At 43.3% G+C, this 21,861-nt stretch overlaps 11 protein-coding genes across 11 annotated transcripts; 4 read left to right on the plus strand and 7 right to left on the minus strand.

Annotated features, from left to right (window-relative positions):
- Positions 1 to 278: 278 nt before the first annotated feature.
- CYK3 (LALA0S03e03620g1_1) lies at positions 279 to 2,882 on the plus strand (the record flags this gene model as incomplete). The annotated part of the gene is made up of 1 exon (XM_022773209.1): positions 279 to 2,882. One exon carries the CDS (start codon positions 279 to 281, stop codon positions 2,880 to 2,882), a length of 2,604 nt encoding a protein of 867 aa, XP_022627706.1.
- A 532-nt stretch (positions 2,883 to 3,414) lies between these two features.
- On the plus strand, positions 3,415 to 5,553 carry NUP84 (LALA0S03e03642g1_1; the record flags this gene model as incomplete). Its single annotated transcript, XM_022773211.1, has 1 exon — positions 3,415 to 5,553. The coding sequence occupies one exon, from the start codon at positions 3,415 to 3,417 to the stop codon at positions 5,551 to 5,553; it is 2,139 nt and encodes a 712-aa protein (XP_022627707.1).
- A 122-nt stretch (positions 5,554 to 5,675) lies between these two features.
- RPL9A (LALA0S03e03664g1_1) lies at positions 5,676 to 6,251 on the minus strand (the record flags this gene model as incomplete). Its single annotated transcript, XM_022773212.1, has 1 exon — positions 5,676 to 6,251. The coding sequence occupies one exon, from the start codon at positions 6,249 to 6,251 to the stop codon at positions 5,676 to 5,678; it is 576 nt and encodes a 191-aa protein (XP_022627708.1).
- A 636-nt stretch (positions 6,252 to 6,887) lies between these two features.
- Positions 6,888 to 7,956, minus strand: IWR1 (LALA0S03e03686g1_1; the record flags this gene model as incomplete). The annotated part of the gene is made up of 2 exons (XM_022773213.1): positions 6,888 to 7,789; positions 7,884 to 7,956. The coding sequence occupies 2 exons, from the start codon at positions 7,954 to 7,956 to the stop codon at positions 6,888 to 6,890; spliced, it is 975 nt and encodes a 324-aa protein (XP_022627709.1).
- A 376-nt stretch (positions 7,957 to 8,332) lies between these two features.
- On the minus strand, positions 8,333 to 10,201 carry ATG20 (LALA0S03e03708g1_1; the record flags this gene model as incomplete). The annotated part of the gene is made up of 1 exon (XM_022773214.1): positions 8,333 to 10,201. The coding sequence occupies one exon, from the start codon at positions 10,199 to 10,201 to the stop codon at positions 8,333 to 8,335; it is 1,869 nt and encodes a 622-aa protein (XP_022627710.1).
- Positions 10,202 to 10,478: 277 nt separating this feature from the next.
- Positions 10,479 to 14,660, plus strand: TRM3 (LALA0S03e03730g1_1; the record flags this gene model as incomplete). The annotated part of the gene is made up of 1 exon (XM_022773215.1): positions 10,479 to 14,660. One exon carries the CDS (start codon positions 10,479 to 10,481, stop codon positions 14,658 to 14,660), a length of 4,182 nt encoding a protein of 1,393 aa, XP_022627711.1.
- A 66-nt stretch (positions 14,661 to 14,726) lies between these two features.
- On the minus strand, positions 14,727 to 15,515 carry RRP42 (LALA0S03e03752g1_1; the record flags this gene model as incomplete). The annotated part of the gene is made up of 1 exon (XM_022773216.1): positions 14,727 to 15,515. The coding sequence occupies one exon, from the start codon at positions 15,513 to 15,515 to the stop codon at positions 14,727 to 14,729; it is 789 nt and encodes a 262-aa protein (XP_022627712.1).
- A 173-nt stretch (positions 15,516 to 15,688) lies between these two features.
- Positions 15,689 to 16,516, minus strand: RRT6 (LALA0S03e03774g1_1; the record flags this gene model as incomplete). Its single annotated transcript, XM_022773217.1, has 1 exon — positions 15,689 to 16,516. The coding sequence occupies one exon, from the start codon at positions 16,514 to 16,516 to the stop codon at positions 15,689 to 15,691; it is 828 nt and encodes a 275-aa protein (XP_022627713.1).
- Positions 16,517 to 16,760: 244 nt separating this feature from the next.
- Positions 16,761 to 17,216, minus strand: TMA17 (LALA0S03e03796g1_1; the record flags this gene model as incomplete). Its single annotated transcript, XM_022773218.1, has 1 exon — positions 16,761 to 17,216. One exon carries the CDS (start codon positions 17,214 to 17,216, stop codon positions 16,761 to 16,763), a length of 456 nt encoding a protein of 151 aa, XP_022627714.1.
- A 341-nt stretch (positions 17,217 to 17,557) lies between these two features.
- Positions 17,558 to 19,612, plus strand: TIP20 (LALA0S03e03818g1_1; the record flags this gene model as incomplete). Its single annotated transcript, XM_022773219.1, has 1 exon — positions 17,558 to 19,612. One exon carries the CDS (start codon positions 17,558 to 17,560, stop codon positions 19,610 to 19,612), a length of 2,055 nt encoding a protein of 684 aa, XP_022627715.1.
- Positions 19,607 to 21,625, minus strand: LALA0_S03e03840g (LALA0S03e03840g1_1; the record flags this gene model as incomplete). Its single annotated transcript, XM_022773220.1, has 1 exon — positions 19,607 to 21,625. The coding sequence occupies one exon, from the start codon at positions 21,623 to 21,625 to the stop codon at positions 19,607 to 19,609; it is 2,019 nt and encodes a 672-aa protein (XP_022627716.1).
- Positions 21,626 to 21,861: the final 236 nt, after the last annotated feature.

The following is a 21,861-nucleotide window of genomic DNA, read 5'->3' on the forward strand; positions in this document are numbered from 1 at the left end:
ACCAATTGAGGACGTCCTGCTCTCGCATACCCAGCATTCTTACCAGAAAGCTTTTTTCTACTGTCAGGTCCCCTTTTTACCGCATTAAACGGCTAATTGTTAGCCATTTTTGATCTGATACACATTTTCTAATACTTATCCTTAATCCGCATTGTTTTCTATCTTTCCTGCGGCTAGAACATCTCAACTCCCTGCTGACTACGTAAATTAATTCTGCACCAATTGCTGCATTGACGTCTGGTTGGTATTTTTATCGGTTTGTTTTCTCATAGATCTGCATGTCATTGCCTCTTGCACTCCATCCGCCATTCAAGGTCAAAGCGCATTATTCGTGGTCTGGAGAAGCTCGTGGTGATTTAGGATTCCTAGAGAATGATATCATACAGGTCACAAAAATAAAAGGAGACTGGTTTTTTGGAACATTGCTAAGAAACTCTAGAAAATATGGCTACTTCCCGAACAATTTCGTCACCGTCATTGAGGAAAAGTATAATGACTTCAAATCTTCAGCTCCACCCCATGAAGAAAAATCTCCGCCTTCAGTGTCAAATCAACCACGACTGAGCCTGCCAACTCCAAGTCGCCACCCGGAAGCAACTTCCACGACTGCCGTCCGCAGAGAAAAAGCGTCTCCTTCCACGTTGCACAAAGGTTCCAAAAATCTTTCCTACAGACACTCACATACAGAACGGCTGCAACAGTCTTATTCCACTTCAAATCTGGTCTCCAAACATCATTCTACTTTGCCTATAAGTCATGGTAGGTCTCGAACGGACTATCAGAAGAGAGATGCAATTACGCAATCTTCTGGTAGGAGAAATAATGACCTACCGCCCCTGCCGCCTGTTCCAAAGTTGAAAGAAAAATTGAAGTCAAAAACTGCGGTACCTAAATCTTTCTCCTCTAACGATTTACCAGAAGCGGCTGCAAATGCGGAATTCACGACACAGATTTCTAATCACCGGGCTAGCGCAGAATTTTACGATGGCCTGAGCCCCAGAGAATCTCTGAGTGGCTCTTCGTCCAATGTATTCTCGCATTCACAATATATGGCTGATTCGACTGGGAGTAGTGCTGACAGTTTTGCGCTGATGAGCGATTTCAGTGCAACAAGCGCTGGCAGTTTTGCCAGGCATAGATTCGCAAAGTCATTCAGTGACTCAGTGCATAGATCGCAGCTGGTTGCTGAAGAAGGACTCGCCAGGTCTAAGAATGCTTCCAATAGTCCCAGAAAGCTTAATAACATTCTCAAAAAGTTTATTTCCCAAGGTGGTGATGTATCTTCAGCGAGTTCACCCACGGATTCATTTCCAAGACTGCCTGACCTCTCTTCTTTACAACTTGATACATCTCAAAATGAGGCACACGGATGGGTAGAAGCAAAAGCTCATCTTCACAGAGCCCAAACGCTGAATTCTAAAGAGCGTCACGAGCGACAGATGCTTGCTCTCGAAGAGAATCGAGATCTTGTGCTGCACCCTCAGGAATACATTCTAGATGAAATCACCACCAATGAAGTTAGACACAGAAGACAGCCTGGTCTAGTCGATATAGAGCTGAATTGTATCGACAAAGAATTTATTGCCGAGGCAATCAAAAACAAAGCCAAAAAAGGAGGCCCATCATCGATTGAATCATTTGCGCGCCAGATTTTCGCATCCTCATACAAAAGTCAGATCGAAATGCTTTTTGCCATATTCATCTTCTGCACCGAAACATTTGCTTTAATAGACGATCACGGGCAAACAGATTTCGGTAAGGAGCCCGTTCATTTGAGTAAGGCGCTTCATAAGGCGTATTGCACCCCATATGAGCTCACTTGGATTTTCAAACGCATGGCTAATGCGCTCGGTGTAGTTTGCGAAATCGTCATAGGTTTTTTGAAAACTCCAGGATCTGACAACATGCAGTTCAAGTATAACCATTGTTGGCTTCGCGTTTTGGCTGATGAAGAGTGGCGAATGGTTGATGTCATTCTTGGAAACATGACGAACCCCATCCACGAATACATCAATAATAGCAAATCAGATCACGCAGAGGCCTTTTATTTTATGATGCAGCCACTGCAATGCATATACACACACGTTCCTAGGCTCTACCAAGAACAACATATCATGCCGATTGTAGATCAGACAATCGCATTAAGTCTTCCCGTGGTTTTTCCATCGTTCTTCCACAACGAGCTGAAACTCTACAAGTTTAGCAATGGTCTTGCTAGATTGGAGGACAATCAAATCTACGAATGTACATTATCAATACCAAACGACGTCGAGATATTTTCGTCTGTTGTTGTCGAGGATACCGAAAAACGGCAACATTACGAGAACATGAATTTCTCGCTTGTGCAGATCAAGCATCGCAAGAAGGAGCGACTAGCAGTAGTGAAGGCCATTCTACCACCAGGGACCTCCCGTGGAGTGCTTCATATACATTCGGGCATCAAAGGCACGCAAACGACGCTCGTGAATATCCATCCACTCTCACTAATAATACCACTCGAGCGTGTGGGTTCTTCCAAAACTTACGAGTTTGTTACGCGAATTCCAAGCAAAGGTCTACAGAAGGTTGACACGTACGTTAAAGTGCCACAAAACAAGTACCTTTTTGCCAAGAATGACTATAATTTTGAGGTCATACAGCATCCTTGCGATGGTGTTATATATGGCTCGCCCGGTTTTAGCAAGTCGTCGAAACATGCATTGGCAGTACAAGCTCCCTCTGGTAAAGTTCATTTGATGCGCAAGAGCGATCCCAATTTCGACTACGGAACCTGGGAAATAGCAGTCGGGGCCAAAGACATGGAGGCTGGGATATGGACTGGTTTAGCTACATCAGACGCTGGTGCGGGCTGGTGTTCGTTCGCAGAATGGAAATGCATGTAAAAACGAAAAAAAAAGACAGTGTTTGACGGAAAATCAAAGAGACAGAAGTGAAAAACGTTGAGCTACAGAACAATCACACAGTGGCTCGACTACATTGACGATTTGGGCGTCTGGGTATCCTGCTATCAGACTCATCTTTTCTCATCAATTTTTTTTTTTTTTCATTTTTTTAGGTTTCTTCTTCAGTCTTGGATGTCAATCTTTCACAAATGCCAAGAGTAACTCAAATCTGCTCATGGCTAGGTGAGCCGAACAGAAATGACAGCACTGGGTTGGTAAAATCTCAATGTCAAGGTCATTAATGCTGTCGTCAGATCTGGCAAGTGTCGTCCCAAGTTACATAATAATAATTTTTACAGACATTAGCGTCCAAAGTGATATCAAAACCATTTACCAATCTATATGGATGAACTTCGAACAACTAACCGGGCAAACTAATCGACGTCAAGAGCTTCCAATCAGCCATTGACGGACGCCCACTTTCTCACGGAGGTCTATCAGGGCCTACATTCAATTGTTGATAAAAAATATCATGGAAGTTGACGAGGGACGTGACTTCACGGAGCTCGTAGAGCTTGCAAACGTTCTTCAAGATTTTAGGACTGGCGAACTAAATGATCCAGGATCGAGAGATATTTTCGAAGTGGTTAAGGAATTTAGAGCTGTGGCAGGTGGGAAGGCGCTCAACTTTGTTCCGGATGACGTTGAAAAGCGGAGCGGAGCTTTTGTAAATTGGGATTTAGAGGCTAAACTATGGCATCTCATCGAGGTTTTGGTAAACTACAGGACAGCAGATGTGGACCTAGAAAACGAAAACCCAGCTGCGAAAATGTACCATAAAAGATTTTTGGAAGATAACCGCTCTCTTTACGAAGTATGGTTGATTATTGTATGGATTCAAGCCAATGCCAGATTTCCAGATAAACCGGATAATTTGGGGACCACCAAATGGTCGCACTCGTTTTTGGCTGGGGATCTCAAAAGCTGTGATTCAGATTTCCCTTTGAGAGATACAAGCTGTGTTTTAGACTCCCGGGATAAACAAGCAGATCATAGCTTTTTCAAGTATGCATACGAACTCATAGTAGCGGGGAAAATGGATGAGGCAAGAAAAGAGTGCGAATATAGCGACAATCTTACCCTGGCATTGATACTGTGTGGTGTAGATAACCATCCGGAATCTGACGCTGATAGCCCAAAGACAACGGACCTTTATCGACAGAGAACATTATGGCGAAGGGCTGTTTACTCTTTGTCGACAAACGAAGACTTAGACGTATATGAAAGGGCCATTTATTCCTATCTATGTGGCGAAATTGGTCAGACCACAGAAAATATAAAGATGGAATGGGATACAGAACTTCTGCTGCACTTGAACCACTCATGGCAAACGGCTCTTGAGGATCATTTGATTAACGAAAATCTGGTCGACACAGAGGAAATGATACTTCCAATGGATGGTCAGTACTTATCTCTACAGTCTACTTTAGACATTGTATCGAAGAGGCACCCCCATGATAGCGAGCACCCGCTCAGAGTTTTAATGGGTGCTGTAATGCTGGATAAAGTTCCCGCGGTGGTCAAGTCTTCTGTTACAATGCTAGTAGACGCTATAAAAGGCTTTGATCTAGCAAATGATATGGCGGAAGAACCCTACTTACTTCGTGTGGTAACGCATCTTGCAATTGTGATGGACGTAGTTTATCCAGGCTCAATTGAAGAACAAGATAAGTCCAGGTTGATTACTGCATACGTGACTATTCTTTCATTTTACGAACTCAATGATATCATACCCATTTACATTAGCTTCCTCAAGGAGTCCGAAGCCCTAGACGCCTATTCGTTCTTCTTGTCCAACCTGACAGAAGCAAGTGCCCGTAAGAAGCAGCTAGAATTGTGTCGTTTATTGCATTTGCCTGTGGCTAATATTCTTAGGCGTACAACCCAAAGAGTCTTCGACGATACGGAGAATGCCTACGCCCCTGGAGCAAGAGTTGACGTGCACTCGCCTATTGATGCAACCGATAAAAAACTGATATCGGCTGCGGAATGGTTAATTGAAGGTCACATTTCAGTGGATGCCCTCAGTTCACTCGTCGTTTTATCAAGACGATTTCTTTTGAACGGTAGAATCAATTCGTTGAGGTATCTGTACGGAAGACAGGATTTGGACAATTTGATAAAAGATTACGAGATAGACACGATAAAGGAGGCAGATAATGAAAGAACAATTGTTAATGAGATTGAAAATTACCGCGCTTTGATACAAGTTTTCAACAGGTTTGAACAATGGCAGAAGATCTCCAACGAAAAGAAATCGGACACAAACTTGCCAAACCTCTTAACGTCATTTCGGGACATTTCTAGTTTTGTTCACAAAGTCATCAAAACATTCCTGGTCGATCTTTCAGAAGCATCAACCTCTCAGGATCAAGAAGTGATCTACGAAATCAGAGCATTATACACCCCTCACCTGGTCATTGAACTTCACCGTGCTTTTATTTCCGCCTCAGAGGCGCTTAAGGTCGCCAGTTTCATCACAGAGGCACTAGCATTGGCGAATATTGTGGCAAACGAGACTGATCGCATTTATCTTCTCTTTCAATCTTGTGGAAGGTTAGAGGAGTATTTACAGCTTATTGCTAGGACAGCAACAATGATAAAAGCATGAAGCGTAAGTAGAGCTCAAAAGAGCAGCATTTAAACCTAAGGATGAGATCAAACTTGTAAAAAGTCTTAAATTACACACTATTTCTAGTCTTAAAATCCGAAGAAAAAAGCGGCAGTGTCTGTTTAAGCGTCAGCTTCAACAAAACCCTTTTCGGAAACGTAGATACCATCCAAAAATTTACGGATATCCTTGTTTCTGACACGGCAGATCTGTTGAATGTCAGCAGCATTTTGAGAGACATTTTCGATGGAGTTACCGGACAAAACAATCTCGTCCTTTTGGTTGGCGGAGAAGTCAATGCTGACACCTTCTCTGACTGGAACCAATCTCACTTGCTTGTCACCCAAGAAGTTTCTGATTTCGACGAATTTGGAGCTGTCCTTCTCAACGACGTTCACGTTGATGGGAAAATGGGCGTACACATATCTCATCTTGTACTTGAAGCCCTTGGTGACACCAGTGACCATGTTGGCAACCAACGACTTAACAGTTCTCAAAGCAGCAACGTGCTTTCTGTCACCGTTGTGAACGGTGATCTTGACCTGTCTGTTGCTGACCTTGGCGAAAGTGACATCGATGTGCTTCAAGTTCTTGGTCAATTCACCTCTTGGACCAACGACCTTGATCACTCTGGACTTGATGTTCACGGTGACACCCTCTGGGATGTCTAGGAGCTGATCAGTTTGGATGTACTTCATTTCTCAAAAGACAGGTATTGCTGGTGGATTTGAAAATCTGACTTCAAAAGCTCGCCCAAGCTGGTGTAATCGACCAAAAATCTGTCTATTCTGACCCTGTCAGTTTCCTGGATGTGAGAGTTAGACTACCTAGCTCGGTCAGAGGGCATCGCCAGCCGCTGCCGTCGTCCATGCTACAGGGCAGCTAAACGCTGGGAGTTTTTCACTCACGTTTTTTTGCGTGGGTTCATTACAGTCACGTGAAATTCATCACGTGCAGAAAATTGGACGCTTCTTTCATCACGACGAATGCGGAAATAATTTTTTAAAAATTTCACATTTTTCAGCATGCGTTCGAACTTCGAAAGAGACTCAATTCCAAAAAAATAAAGCGTGAGAACCCATACACCTTAAAAAGACAGTCACAGGTGAAAAATGGAGAGCTGTGGTCGAGCCTGCCAGGAAAAGTAGAAGTGACATAAATGCATGCAAAGGTCAGAGCGCATCCTTAGGTCAACATCTAGAGCTGGTCCTCTCGTCCTTATTCCATTGTCAGGCCTTGAATCAATGTGGAGCCAACAAAACCTTTTCTAAAGTGTGAATGTGAGCTTATTGTCGAAAACAACAAACACGCTAATTTCTCAAGGCAACGTCACTTCATCTTCGTGCTATCATATTTTCGAGTTTGCCAAATATTTTGTCGCGATGAATGGCCATTGGGTCATCTGAATCAGTTGGGAAAAAGTTGTGTCGTTTGAAATCGGCGTCGTAGTCGTCATTATCATCATTATCATCATTATCATCATGTTCGGATTCCTCGTCATCCAAATCTAAAAAATTGGAGGTCTTGACTTGCAACAAGTGGGGCGCCTCTGAGTATCGTTCGAATAGAACATCAGTCTCCTCATTTCCAAGTCCGGCCACCATATGATCGCGTATGGTGTCAGCTTCGAGCTCGTCATCAGAGCTTTCATTGTTCGAGCGTGCACCCGTTTCTGCTTCGCTTCCGAAAAGTACCGACCTGTCATCGTCTTCATCTTCTGGGTAGTCGTTCTGGTAGAAAGCTTCCTCGTTAGAGTCCTGGTCGTCAGAAAAGACGCTTTTCTTATCATCTTCATCGTCCTCAGGCAAGAGCTCGCCATAATCTTCCACAATCTTGATATATCCCACAGTGCTAGAGTCAAAAACAAATTCGTCTTCTGGGACCACTTCTTTGTAATATATGTCGTAAACATACGAAAGTGACGGCAGAGTCTCCGGTTTCGGCAGGTGACTAGATTTCCTTTGACTAGGTCTTTTAAGTGTGCCAAGTTCGGCACTTGGCTTTGGAGCTAGGCTCAAATAGTTATTGAGCATTTCTGAGATTTCTGCAGGTAATTGCTGTTCTTCTCGTTTGCGTTTCCTTTGCTCTAAAATGAAATGTCTTGCTTCCCCGTCATCTGAAAGCTTCAGTAAAGGGGTGTCCAGTTCCTCATTCTGTCCGTCCAACTCAGACTCAACCGTCTTCGCTAAGCGAAAGACAAACTTCCCTCGTTTGGCTGATCCATTCTCCTGAAGTACTAACAAATCTCAGATGTTAGTTGACTATACTATCATTGATTGTAATGCTGTTGAACTTGACTGTCATGTCATGAAACCCAAAAAAAAACATACGTAATGCTTGCACAGAGTCGTCTTCCCTTTTCCGTTTGACTCTTATAACACCAGGTGCTTCAGTTATGCCCATCTTAGTTAGATGAAGCTTACTCAAACCTATATGTGACGAGCCTCCCCCTCTGAAGAAACAAGATGCTTCGAAGATGACTATTTTAATTAAATTATCATCAATTTTTAGCACTTGAACTTGAGCTACTTCAAGAGCCCTAGAAAAGTCAACAATCCTAATGAAAAATACCTACTAACTCCTGTGATGGTCGCTATTTACCGCCGGGATAACCTTATGCGGGGTCATGCTGCCTTATTTTTGAATTTATCGTTTCCCGCTCCCCTATATATATACGCATCGTCATCGTGAACAATGGAATACCGGGATCCACAAGACTCGACACCAGTTTCCCGTTCGTGAAATGGATGGACTTGGATCCTCTCTTACAGTATTTGTCTCAACTGCGTGAAACGTTTCCTTGTTGCTCCTTGACATCTTTCCAGATTTTAAGGTTCTTTTCGGCATGTGCTTTCAAGTACCGAGAATAGTTTTTCAAAATCTCTGATACCTCGCTGTTTCTACTTGTACAAAACTTCGGAAGCTCAAAATTCTTGATAGTTGTAGAAATAGTATCGAGATCCCGCTCGCTTACGTCTAGTGACTCTGAAAGTTGAGCAATGTCCTTCTCCAAGTTTTCGATCGCCGTTGCAGGGTCGCTTTCCTGATAGTTTACCGTGTCTTTGACCATGGTGGCCAACTTGTTAATCTTGTTCATGAGTTTCCCGCTATAGGACCGCGCTTCTGGATGTTTGAGGTTCACGTGCTCACTACCTGCCAATTGCTGTTCCACAAAAGCATCGATCTTTTTGGCCTCGGTCTCTTTCTCTTGAAGCTTTTTCAATTGAGCCTTTCTGTACAGCAAAGTTCTGCTAAGAATGCTCTTCTGCATGCTCTTGAGTTTGCGATACCGCAGTAGCTCCTGAGCTGCTCCGGCCATATGCACAGCCTCACTGAGTGGCTCGTTGATGTTGTAGTAGAGTTTTCCGACAACTGATTCCAACTCTAGAGAGGACTCGTCAAATACGTTGCTCAAATGTGAAAGTTGCTCTGCTAGCTCTGCTCCGCGCTTTTGATCGTTGGAAAATGCTGCGAACGCTTCACTTAGCTCCTTCATATCTTGACGCATAGCGTAAAGATTTTTGGTGATTCTTTTGTTGTACTTGTAAAATCCATTTTCCATGATATGTTCATAACGACGATATTCTTGTTCTATCTTGGAAAACCCATCCTCGGTGTCGTCTTGTGCTGAATTGGCGAGAAGTTCCTTATTGAGAAGTAGCTGTGTGGAAGACGAAGGAATTGGCAGAAATGCATGTGCCCTTGTGGTGTTGGTCGGGTCCAGTGGGTTGCAAAGAAGAACGCTTTTGGGTAGCGACGATATCGTCGCGGAGCTAGTGATGACATCATTCCAGTTGGAGTTATTGGGATCCAAAAAGTCTGAGACGATAGAAGTTTTTGTTATTTCTTCATTCCTTAAAAGGCGGTTCAGGAAACTGGTTAGCATTCTTATGCGATGTCTGATAAGCTTTTCATCGTTTGTGTTTACTGCACCGTTTATGACCGAGAGAGACAAGTCAACCGAGCCTGCGGTTTCTGAGGGCAGCAAGTAGCTGGATTTGGAGCCGGCCATGGCCCGTCCGAAACTTGTGATGGACTGTTTCTCAGGAATGGGTGGGATCAATGTCATGGGGAAAAGCTTGATCAAGATCTTGCGTAAACTTTCGAAGTCGCTATAGCGCCTACGAACTGTGGCATCGCCATGCTTGATTGTGTACGCAATGAAAGTGCGTCCTTGGCCCTCTGAAGCCTTGGAGGCTTCCAGGATATACACTTCGTCCCCTGGGCGCCGTACACCGCGATCCACATTATCCGACGCGGCAGGGCTCATTTCGATACTTCCGGAGCTGCTACTGCGGGTTCCGTGTCCCAAAAGCATCGGTGCTCCATCATCATCATCTTCGAACACTTTGTTTGGGTTCTGCAAAACCCGTTTTTGATCTTTTAAACCAGTTCCGTTCGTCTCACCTCTGCGTGCTTGTTGGCCCGAAAACGGGTTATCCTGCTCGAAAATCTCCGTGTGCACCATGCTGACAGCTTGGGCATCACTTTCCAGGGGTGTGGGCTCTTCAAAAGCCGCTTGTTCAGTAGCTCCATTCTCGATTTCTCCCAAGACGCGTTTCACGTCAATCAACACGCTAGACTCATTAACTCTACTTTCCAAATCGTTATGATTGCGGGACTCTTCAGTAGGCGCCATCTTATCCATAGCTCTACTCTGGACCACCCGTGTGGTCTTGGTATATGACGCTTGGTTTGAGAAACTACCGATGAGGTTTTACTCTTGTCTAGGGGATTGTAGATATATATATATACCTGAGTTTGAGAATGGGTTCCTTAGTACAAAATGATAAAGAATATCGAATAATTTAGATTAGTTCATGATTGTTGAAAGTCTATGCGATGGGCTAAAGAAGATCAAGAAGAAACGAGTAATTCAAAGCCCAGAAAGCTTTTTTTATGAACTAGAAAGGTGATTTATAGAAATGGGCATATCTAAATTGGTGGGTGCCTTTTTTCCGGCTCCAAAACAGCTGGAAATGCTGGAAAACATGCTGGAATTGGAACAGTACCAGGAAATGCACGATGTATTGGGACAAATCGAGTTTGAGTCGGAAGTGGTGGCCAGGATCGAGGAATTGGCGACCTCAAAGGTCCTGGGGGGCTTAGACGCATTTTTGAGCAGTGAAAATGACTCTTTGAAGGTCCATCACTTTGGGCCGTTGCTAGCGATTCTCGACAAGACCTTTGCAGAATTTCAGAAATGGGCGGCCCCAGCGCTTGTGGATGCACCTACAGGGACGCTAGTTATTTTGGCACTGCTAGAGGCCACTTTCACGGCGCGGAGTGGCCAGAAATCTCTGCACGACCCACTTTTGTATCGGACTCTAGTGGGCCTCTTAGCCAATGATGAGCGAAAAATCTCAGAAGCAAGCTCTCAAGTGCTCAAATGGCAAGCCACAGAACTGGGCCGTCTTTCACTGGAAGATGCTGATTTTGACGTTTTTGTTTGGACCGAAATTCCGAAGTTGCTTGTTTTCGGTGACAGCTCGCCAGCCAAGTTCAAAAGTGGTCTGCTTTTCGTTTTGAGAGCACTGCTCTCAAAACTCACGTACAGCTCCGGCCAACTGACAGTATTAAAAAGTGGTGCATTCTGGAAGGCGTTGAAGGCTGGCCTTGCTCACGAATCCCACGAAATCCGCAAATATTCTCTGTCAATATTGCGACTTATTCTATCATCTTTCCCCAAGGAGGAGTCCATAAACAATGATCTCATGCACTGGGATTCCAGTGTATCTGCCCATGCGGTGGCTCAAGCTTCTTGGGCAAAATTCATCACTCTTTATGAGATTGTAGCGCTGGACACAGCTCTCAATCAGCTTGAGGCTGCAAGTGGGGACATTTTGGATCTACTCGAGAACAAATATGTTGACTCTCAATGGGGCCTTGTGCTTTTTTCAACCGGCCTGAAAGCTGCTATGGAAAGTGTAAGACGGCATACCGTCAAGCTCATGTTCAAAGTGAAGGATAAGTCTGTTTTTCACTCGAGCACACACGAGTTAGCCGCGTACTACCTACCAGTGTGCATGTTCGCCCCTTACTTTATTATTGAGCATGAAAAATGTCTTTACGGCGAGGCTTTCAGCACCTTTGTGCAAGAACTTGTTGTTCATACGAAGGATAGTCAGTATTCTCACAAGGTTCCAGCCATGGTGTCGTCTATTCTGAAATGCTTATATGACAATAGGATGGCATTTGATCCTCCAAGAATATATATTTGCCTCGGGCTATACCGGGCATTGAAAGCTACAAGACTACAAGTTTTGAACGAAGACAACATAGCCACAATTTCGAAGCTTTTCGAGGTGCCCTCAGAGGAAGGCGTTTTTGAATGCACAATTCAGACCCTTTACCTAAAAATGCTCATGTACATTGAAGTTGACATTTCGCCCACAACCTGGATAAATTCGCTAGCGAGACACGTCCGTGCGAATAAAGGAAGCTATCAGTACATCTCTCCTGTATTAGACGACTTAGTGGATGTCTCCTTGAAATGTTTGAATAAGGTCCAGGTCAGAGAAACTTGCTCCCAGCTCGCCACAGATGACCAAACTTTGCAAGTGCTTGTATACACAATTTTTGATACGAAACCTGAAGTTGTCGATATCGCGTTTTTGAAAGAGCTTGGGAGGCTGAATATCGGTCTGGACCAGTTCAAAACTGAGTATGCCAACGAGTTTTACAATTTGGTCAATGCGAAAGCGGATGAAGCCGACTATCAAGATTCGCAGCATCTTGCAGAGCTACAAGTATTCAGTACAAGCACCTGGAACATTTTAAATCTCGATGCACTCTACTCTGATATCCTGGAAAGGTTCAATGCCGACAAGTTTGGATTTTTCACCGCATGTTACACACAAACCGTAAAACACAGCATGAATCTGGTTCCCCTCAATGTTAAAAGCTTGTTAGATCTTTACAACATTTTGAAGGTGCACACTAAAGAAACGATGCTAGGAACCTTCAAATACAAGGATCACATCTATGGGGACTTCTTCTCGCTACTACTTCTATTTTTGAAAACAACTGCCCTACAGATTAGTTCCGATTCGACTGAAGATGAACTGGACAAAGTAGTTGCGCTCATGACTGAAAATGTTCAACATGACAATGGGAATTACGAGGGAAATCTTCGAATTGTTGAGGTCTGCGAATACATTCTAGATAGCTACATTTTAGCCAGACTGCAAGATTTTGATGGAAGAGGCAAAAATGATCTTTCTATTATCCGGCAAATCGTTGATATTCTCAGCACGATATGGGACTTTGTTGCCAAAGATAGACTGGTGTTAAACCAAAGAACGCTTCACCTGAAGTTCATTGACACACTTTTCCATCCCACCATTCTTTTCTTCGCGACGGGCCGTAATACTGGCACAGAACTCGGTGCAACTCTATTCAAGTACGGCGGCGAAATAATCGCTCAGTCAGTTTCAAGACGTACTTTTCTCCCAACTTTCAGCCGAAAAATCAATCAGTTCATGGAGACTTTCGGAAAGCAACTACATGGGAACGAACATGATTACTTATGGTTGATTGACCTCATTTTCCAAGCATTCGTCCAGGGCCAAACCACCGTCAACGCGTTTAGATTGAAGCCGATTATTTCAGATATATTCGATGAGCAAGTCGACAGTTTACGCGGCAGATTTGGACGACTTTACGAAAAGGTTTATCAAATTCCAGAAATTTCGTACCGGGTCTATCTCATAAGTTCGGTGCTCAATTCAAGTGACGAATTTCTTCAGGATCTTTTTGTCAGAATGATGGAAAATGATAACAACCTTTTAAGGCCAGCCAAGAGCACAAACGGGGCAGAAGAGCTTGAAAGATTACTCAAGTGGCAGCTCTTAATGTTGAGCATTAAAAATATCGATTCACAGGTTTTAAGACGTTGCGTTTCCAACGAAATTTTGCGGAGCGTCTCAACTGAGACCTCACCGCTTGTGCGCGTTTATTCAGAGTGGATAGTCGCATTCGATATCTCCCAGACATGCTCCGGTGTCAACGCTAGTGAGACTGAAACTGCTCTGTTCGAAATGTTGGAAGATCAGACAAAACCACTCTTAGCAGTGACCGCAACAAGGATTCTTTTTGTTACGCTGAAAAGTGCCCTTGGTAAAAAAGACTGCGAAAGACTGCTTAAAAAATTTCTTTCCAAAGTCATTCCTAACTGTGCTTCCAACAAGCCATTGGTGAGGCACTTTTCGAACTCTCTGATGCTAACTTTATGGCCTTTGGTGAGAGAATTTGTGGTCGAGAGCACACTGCTGAGTGTCATAGAAAATCTATGTTCCAATGCTGAAAGGCTACAAGTGCATGGCCAATTTAGGCTGGGCGATGCAGTTATATGGGATCTTGAACAAGATTTGAATCTCACTAGCATCTTCGGAGGCGTACTGATGAAGTTAAGCGATCACAGTGTTCCATATATCAATGCGCTTACGTTCAACAAGTACCTGACTTCGAGAGACAGATTTCCAGTAGGCAGAGATGAGTCTGACTTGTGGCTAGACAAAAGACCAGGTTTAAAGCAGCCCACGGAAGCACTCCCACAGAAGGGCTCACCACTTCAAACGAAAAGTGGTGCTTGGGAGGCGGTAATGAATCTAGCTGAGAAAAAATCCGGAGGCACCGTGAAGCGCACGCCGCTGATTGTAGTTGCCTCTTTGGTGGACAAAGCACCCAACCTTGGGGGTATCTGTAGATTATGCGATGTCTTGGGTGCCGGGCTTCTTACTGTCCACGACATAAGAGTTAAGGAAAACTCTCAATTCAAAAGCGTAGCGGTCACCGCTGATCGCTGGATGCCAATGGAGGCTGTAGCTGTCGATGAGATAGTCCAGTTCATGAGGGCAAAGAAAAAAGAAGGATACACTTTAATAGGGTTGGAGCAAACAGATAAGTCTTTAAAGCTAGACAACCATTATTCATTTCCCGCCAAGAGTTTGATTTTATTAGGAACAGAGGCTGAAGGTATTCCTGGTCACTTGCTCAGTGAACTAGATTTGTGTTTGGAGATCAAACAGTCAGGAGTGATCCGGTCAATGAATATCCAAACAGCAACTGCAGTAATTGTGCACTCATACTCGGCACAGCATACGTAAGATTAAAATCTGCTGCGAGACCATTGATTCTTGTATATAGTATAAATGAAAATAATGGTCTTACAATCAACCATCCAAAGCCTGGAGGACCTTTGGAGCCAAAATTTCGATCAATCGAATGCTCTCTGCCAATCTATCTGGATGGATACCTCGCGTGTACTCTTCGTTCAAACTCAACGTTCTTATAGGGGCACCTACTTTACCTTTACACCACGTCACTAGAATCCCGTTACTTGCAACATCGCTCTCGCTGGAAGCTGGGTCCACTATAACATTTTGACCACATACAGCTAGTGTGAACATGATGGGAATATCGATGTTCAATTTACTCATATCGTAGTCATGGAAAGTAGGCAGTTCTGCAACATCAAGATCATCTTCACTAGAAATTAGCGTTGGAAGTTGCGTGGAATTGAGTGCTGAATAAATGGCAAACGATATTAGTGTCAGAGGATGAGAATAGCTTGACAACACTAGCACGTCTATATACAGTTTGAAGCTGTATTTCTGTGTAAGTCGCAGTTGTTCTTGGTCTATTTGTAAAAGGAGCACTCTATTCAGAATTGACGCTATCTCTTGTACAAGTGGAGAGTCATCTCGACGCCCTGTGATATCGACGTCCACCACAATTAGGTCGTCTTCAAGCGAGCGATCCACCACTTTGCTTTTGACACTCACCACACATTCAGTACCATCACTGGCCACAATCTTGGAAGAGCCGTTAGACGTCGGAAGGAAGTCGGTGAATACCTCAATTGGTCTAAATTGATCGTCATTTCTGCCGTCCGGGCGTAAAGGTGGCTTCGAGATCAAACATTCTTGCAAATAACGTTTTTCTGTTAATGACATAACCATTTTAAATAGGGATTTGAGGCTAGAAGTGGCACAGAAGGTTCCTAAGTTTAGCTCATCGGTTAGGTGAATATTCTTGGTTAGCGGTGGAACTCTTGGTATATAGTTTTCATATTTTTCAGAGCTGAGTCCAAAAGTACTCGTAGACAAATGTCAACGAGTCAGCGAGTAGAGCTTCAACTGCATTTTTGACTAGATGACGTCATCATCCTCCAACGTTTGGAACTAAGTGAATGGGCACACAACAAGGTAACAAATACGATTACCAGCAAAAGCGTGCATTGTGCTGTAAGAAGCCATGAAAATGTATTTTCGTTGATGTCTCGGCGCTGAATTTCCAGTTTCCCGAGCTCTTGTCCGCTTTCTTCGTTGACCAGCGAAAACAAAATGTTTGCGGAATTCTTCAAAGCGTTAACCGCATCTTCGGTCAAGCGATTTGAAATATGAGGTTTTGAAGTGTCTTGATTAACCACTGACAGCGTGATTGCCTTGTGTGTGTCGATAGAGCGCCAAGATGCATCATAGACGATGTTCAAAAAACAAAACTCAAAGTTCGAGCCTGAAACAATGCGACGTAATTGGACTACTGTTCGTCCAGACTTTAAGTCGCGGTGCGACCGGAGCAGCTCTCCATTTGGCGCTGTTATTGTAAACTCTAAATGTTGTCTGCCTAGCTCACAACTGGTGAGCCCAAAACGACCCAAATCCTGTTTGGAATCCAAAAATTCTGTTACCATGATGGAGAAAGTGACTGTGGAAGTGGTGCTTTCCCGTGCGTCGAAGCTTATGCAAGTGTAATTTTCTCGATATTCCTGGGTTTTCAAAAGTGACGCTTTGATGGGTGGGCACACAAACGACAGCTGAGGTTGTGGCAACAGCTCCTGGGAAATGTCTGCTACAGCCAGAGCAGCACTACATAGCGCACTTATGATTGCGCATTTCTTCATGCTGTGAAAAGACGATTTTTTGATCTGTATAGTTGCATTGACCCAATATGACTCCATCAAGACATCGACACAAAGTGTCCAGATTTTGTCAAGACAGACCCGTCAAAAAAACGGCCAGCTCACTTTCTGACACAACGTTAAAATGAACAGATATTCGTATGCCCCATTGACTGTTTTAGTTGTCTTTCGCTACACAACTCTACTGAGAAAGTCCCTTCCAGCAAAAGTAAAAATTAAAGCTGCATCATTGGAATCAAATTACTAAAGAGTTGCCATTGTTTATTTCCTTATACGTTCCGAATCACAAGTATACACTGTTCACGGCATTGGCATCACCATTGGTGTTGTCGGTGTCGAAAGATGCGGCTCTGATTTTGGCCTTCTTCTGGGCGTCTGCCGTTGGAGGTTCCTTGGATCCACTGGCACGGTAAGACTCTTCCTGGTTAAGCGCCTCGATTCTTTCGTAGTGGTTTTTCAGCACTATTTCGTTTTCGTGGTAAGAGTCCTCGAACAACTGTAGATCGTTGGCGTCGATCTTGTCGAGCTCTTCTTCGTCTACACCGTCCGGGGTGTCTTCCCGTTTGCCCTCAATCTTCGCTATGTATTTCTTGAGACGCAGATTTGAGCGATCCAGATGTTTCACACTATTTTCTAGTTCGGCCCGAATTTTAGACAATTGTTGATCTGGAAGATCGCTTATGACCTCTTTGAACTCTGGGATTTCCACTGGTCTTCTAATACTCGTGGCTTCGCTCATTTTTGTGGTTTTATATATGTCAGTAATATCTATTTAAACCTATAACGCTAATCCTTGGATCGTGGCGATGACAACCGTTGCGAGTGTCTAAACGATTACAGTTGAAACGTATAGATTTACAGCAGATCTATTGTTTTTGAGGAGTTGAACATTTGTGTGTCTCAACACTCTCCAGATTTCAACCCTTTTATAGTTCCCTGAATTAAAAATTAGGGGTGTGCCACAGTTGCTTTTCCGTCTGAGGTGACATCATCGCCAATTTAGAATAGAATATTGTTGAGCTAATCTGGAGATGGAAGTTGAAGATTCAACCAGACTATCAGAATGAAAGTGTCAGAACAATGCAGGATTTGAGGATCTTAACGTCCGTTGATGAACTTCCAAAGGTCAAGACACTTGCAGATGCAATTGAGAAAGAAAGAGAAACCTTTGCCCTTCAACTGAAGACCAGAACGGGACAAAACGAAGCCGTTCTGTATGACCTCGATCGGGCGGACAAACAGCTGCTAGCATTGGCTGAAAATATTGCTTCCGTACGTTCGAGCTCTGATACAGCAAAATTGAGAGCGCAGTACGGCTCTCTCGCAGTTTTGGATCAAATTGATACCCTTTTCACTCAAAAAGCTGCTAAAACGGCGGAGATATCTGCTTTAAAACAGTTGGAAGACATTTCTGTCGCTATTAAGACCGCTAAAGAAGAATCTGAGATTCAAGAATCACAGTTACAACAGTGGCATGACAACTTGGATGTTTTGAAATCTCAATTGCAAGATTCGGACTTGGAATCGGTGTTCCAGAGTTTCAACAACCTATTACAACAACAGGCCCTTCCGTTACGTGAGGAATTGAAATCTGTACTTTTAGACTCTGGTTGGGATTTACCGGGAAAGGATTACAGTGTACTTGTTTCTGAGCTACCTAGGTCGTCTTTGAAACAGCTTTCGTCGCGGATATATCGCTTGAACCAGCTATGGCTGCCGCAACGAGGTTCCGACGACATTTGGAATTTTGAGTGTATTGCGAACAATTTCAAAATCAAGTTCATTTATCATTTCATGAAGGAGTCCATCCAAGAGCCAAACTCTGTTGAAATGTATTTCAAATTTCTCGAGAAATACCTGGAACTCAATCTTTACAAAAGTGTCAACCTTTTCCACGATCCATCCGTGCCAGACCTTGACGAAAATTTTGTACATCAACAATTCATAAACCACGTTCTAGTCCCTATACGTGAGAAAGTGAACGTTACATTGGTGAATATCGCCAATAGTGCTTCGAGTAATCACCTCAAAACGCTTGTGGTGCTGATTTCTCAAATTTTCATAATTGACAATGCACTGGTGAAAAAACACTTTTACGACGGTTTGGGTTTGATCGCAATGATACCCGAGGAGGTACTAAATGCCTGGCTGTCATTCGAGATTGATTCTTCCCTCGACCAATTTCAAAAAATCACCAAGACGGCGAATCTTGTCAAGAGCGGTTCAGATTTCGCAAAACTTCTGGAAAATCTTTATCTGTATTTTGAGCCGTTCTTCAATGTTGAATATGGCAAACTGATGGAATATAAGTTGCGAACTACCAAAACGATTTTCATGGATTTGACTCAAAAGTATCGCGACATACTCTTGAATTCAAAGGATGAGCCTGGTGAAGCTTCTTCAGAGCAGGCCCAGTTCGAGAAAACTCTTTGGAAGACTCATAATTTACAGCTCATCAGGATCACATTGGAGAATTTTGCGGATAAGCTAAACTTCATCTTGCTCACTGAATATTTGAATTCAGCTACTTCTTCATCATACGATACAATTTTCGACGATGTTTTGAATCTCTATGAAAACGCTATTACGACCGCAAAAGAGTCCATTATCCACAGATACAAGAAACTCATGAACGCCGCCCTTCGTAATTATTTCAAAGTTAGCGAATGGAATCAAATAAGCTCCGCGCCGCAGCAGTGTAGCGCCGAGATAGTTTCACCACTAAACTTATCTAATAAGTTGATCACTGCACTGGAAAAAGTTGACCTGACTCCTGATATCATTCTGGCCATCAAAACTGACATCTTGAATATATTGATTCATTATATGATGGACTATGTGATAAATCTCAATAGGTTCAACAAGTTTGGATTGGATCAACTTCGACTAGATTTTGACATGCTGAAAGAAAGCTTGCGCTTTTCGCATAACTCCAGTCCTCAGACTGCCGAGGAAGGCTCATTTTTTGAAACTTTAGAAATTTTGGCTCTCAAGTATAGAGATGACAACAGATACCGGAATTTCTTGACTAAGTCCTTTATCGACCGCCGACAGTTCTCAGATCTGCGAGAAAGTCTTGCGATAAAGTACTCAACTGATAGTGAATTAGCAAATGCATTGTATAGAAATTTATAAAGGATTTCCGCCTAACTCATTTTCTTCAAGTTCATATCTGAACAACTCGTCTTGACTGAAAGTACTTTCCCGCCTGCGGGATGAGCTCATATTACGATTCAGTAGTGGCCTATTCCTGCTCAATGAATCGAACATGTCAGTGACCGTTGAAATCATTCCAGTTGGCCCCACGTCAAAGATTCTCTTTCTATCTGTAGAATTAACCCAGCTGCCATCACTATTCGAGGGGCCGCTCTCTGCCAGCTCAGGTTGGGCGTTTGGAAAATGCAATTCATTGTCTACACCGTTGAAGTGGTTTTGAATCAAGTGGTCGATTACTGGCCATCCATACGCATTGGAAAATCTTCTCCTTACGATAATGTTATTGTGAGCGTCAGGTTTTAAACTGACGATTACCTTGCGCCAATCGAGACCCTCGTGCCAACGTCTCGCGATTTCTTCCTCTAGTTGTTGGTGAGAATTTTCAGCGTTCGCGACAAATGTGCGTAAAAGTACGTTATTACTACCCAGCAACTCTTCTTCCGAGTTTGAGTTGCGTTCCGGAATATCGGTTTCGGTGTATAGCTTGTCATGAATAATGACATTAGCACGAGTTGCAGGATCCATGATATATGACTTATCTGGAGCTGGTGGAATCAATATGGAGGTAGCAGATTCTATTACGGACGCTTTCGGAATTTTCGAAATGCCATCCCCATCATCTGGAAACTTCTGAGGAGCCCACAGACTGATAGCTTTGGAGATTGGAGCAATGAAATTTTTCATGAAGAATTCACCTGGCGCAGTGGTCACTAACTTATGACCGATGTCTGGCATTCTTTGGAGTTGAGCCAAGACTTCTTTATACTCCAAAAAGAGCAATGAAGCCGAGTAAAGCGGAACAATACCATCGTTTACGGCATTAGCGTAAATCGTACGACGCTTGAACTTTTTCAGAATGGTTTTGGTGGGCTCTCCCGGAAGAAAATATAGAAGCGGCTTTTCACCTTCGGACTGCCCTTTGAGACCCAGGTCTTGTCCAGTCTTTCCAACAATACCAAAAGATAGCAACATATTAACGTAAGCAGGGTTGTCCGTCACAATACCAAGTAACGGAGATGCCAGAGTAATAAAATTAGTGGGCTGAACTCTTTCGAAGAACCAGGGGAAGTTCACTGAGATATAAGCAATTGCGAATGTTTGGACGAGGCCACCCAATGAATGACCGATAAAAGATATTTTGGTCACTCGTTCGTTGTATAATTTTTGCACCACATAATTGGCTAGTCTGGTGCCCAGATACTTAATACCTCTTTCAGTTTTGCAAACGTTTCCAGTGAAACCTTTGACGACAATTTGTTCGTCCTTATAGTACTTCTGGGACTTTTCAATCTGTTCTTTAACGTATAATAGATCTGCTGGGACGTTAGAATGCAATCCATGAGTCATGATGACTAGATGTTGTTTCTGATCCGCTTGAGGCGACATATAATCGCTGAGGTTCCATTGATCCAAAGTGTCTAGCCGTGTCACACTCAGTTTCGAGCTAGCCGAATACGGAAAAAGATGTTCACCAAAATAAATGTTTTCTAGACTTTTCTTGGACGACCCGATCGAAATCTCAAAGCCGATTTGACTTGTGTTAGTGAAAATGATCTGGCTTGCTATGTCCAGAATCCAAACGTATTTTTTCTTGAGGTTATGCAATGACATTTCAGCGTAAAAATCCTGTTGCGGTTGCAATGCCGGCTCGAACTTAGGCTGATCTGCCGAAACGAAAAGATGTTGGGAATGGTGGTATTCTTCAGTTCGCAGATCGCAGTAAAGTAGATAAGGTCCCATCAAGTAAGCTGCCCTATAAGTCAAGTTTTCAATGTTTTGAACCCTCAGCCAAAGCGAATTAAGTGATAAGTCTGCTGGAAGCCCTTCATCATCGTCGTAAAGTTGATATGTGATGATATAGCGTTCAATTTCACCTATTCTGACGCTAGACTTATGATGCCAAAAAATCCCATCGTTGCGGGAACTCGACATTCTCTTCACGCATTCACTTCGAGCGATAGAAAAAGCTTTGGAGTGTTGGTTTGGTGCGATGAGTTGAACATCTTTCAACTTGCGAGGTGGTATACGGTACTAATATACAGTGTCCTTGATGACAGGATATCACATGACTGATATGTGACAGTAAATAGAAGGAGGAACGGGTGTTTAGGCTAAAGAAGTAGAGGTACTTTGAGGTGTCAACTGTACAAATAATCTACGCTATTACC

The sequence above is a fragment of the Lachancea lanzarotensis genome, scaffold LALA0S03 (assembly GCF_000938715.1).
Source record: "Lachancea lanzarotensis genome assembly LALA0, scaffold LALA0S03, whole genome shotgun sequence".
NCBI lineage: Eukaryota > Fungi > Ascomycota > Saccharomycetes > Saccharomycetales > Saccharomycetaceae > Lachancea > Lachancea lanzarotensis.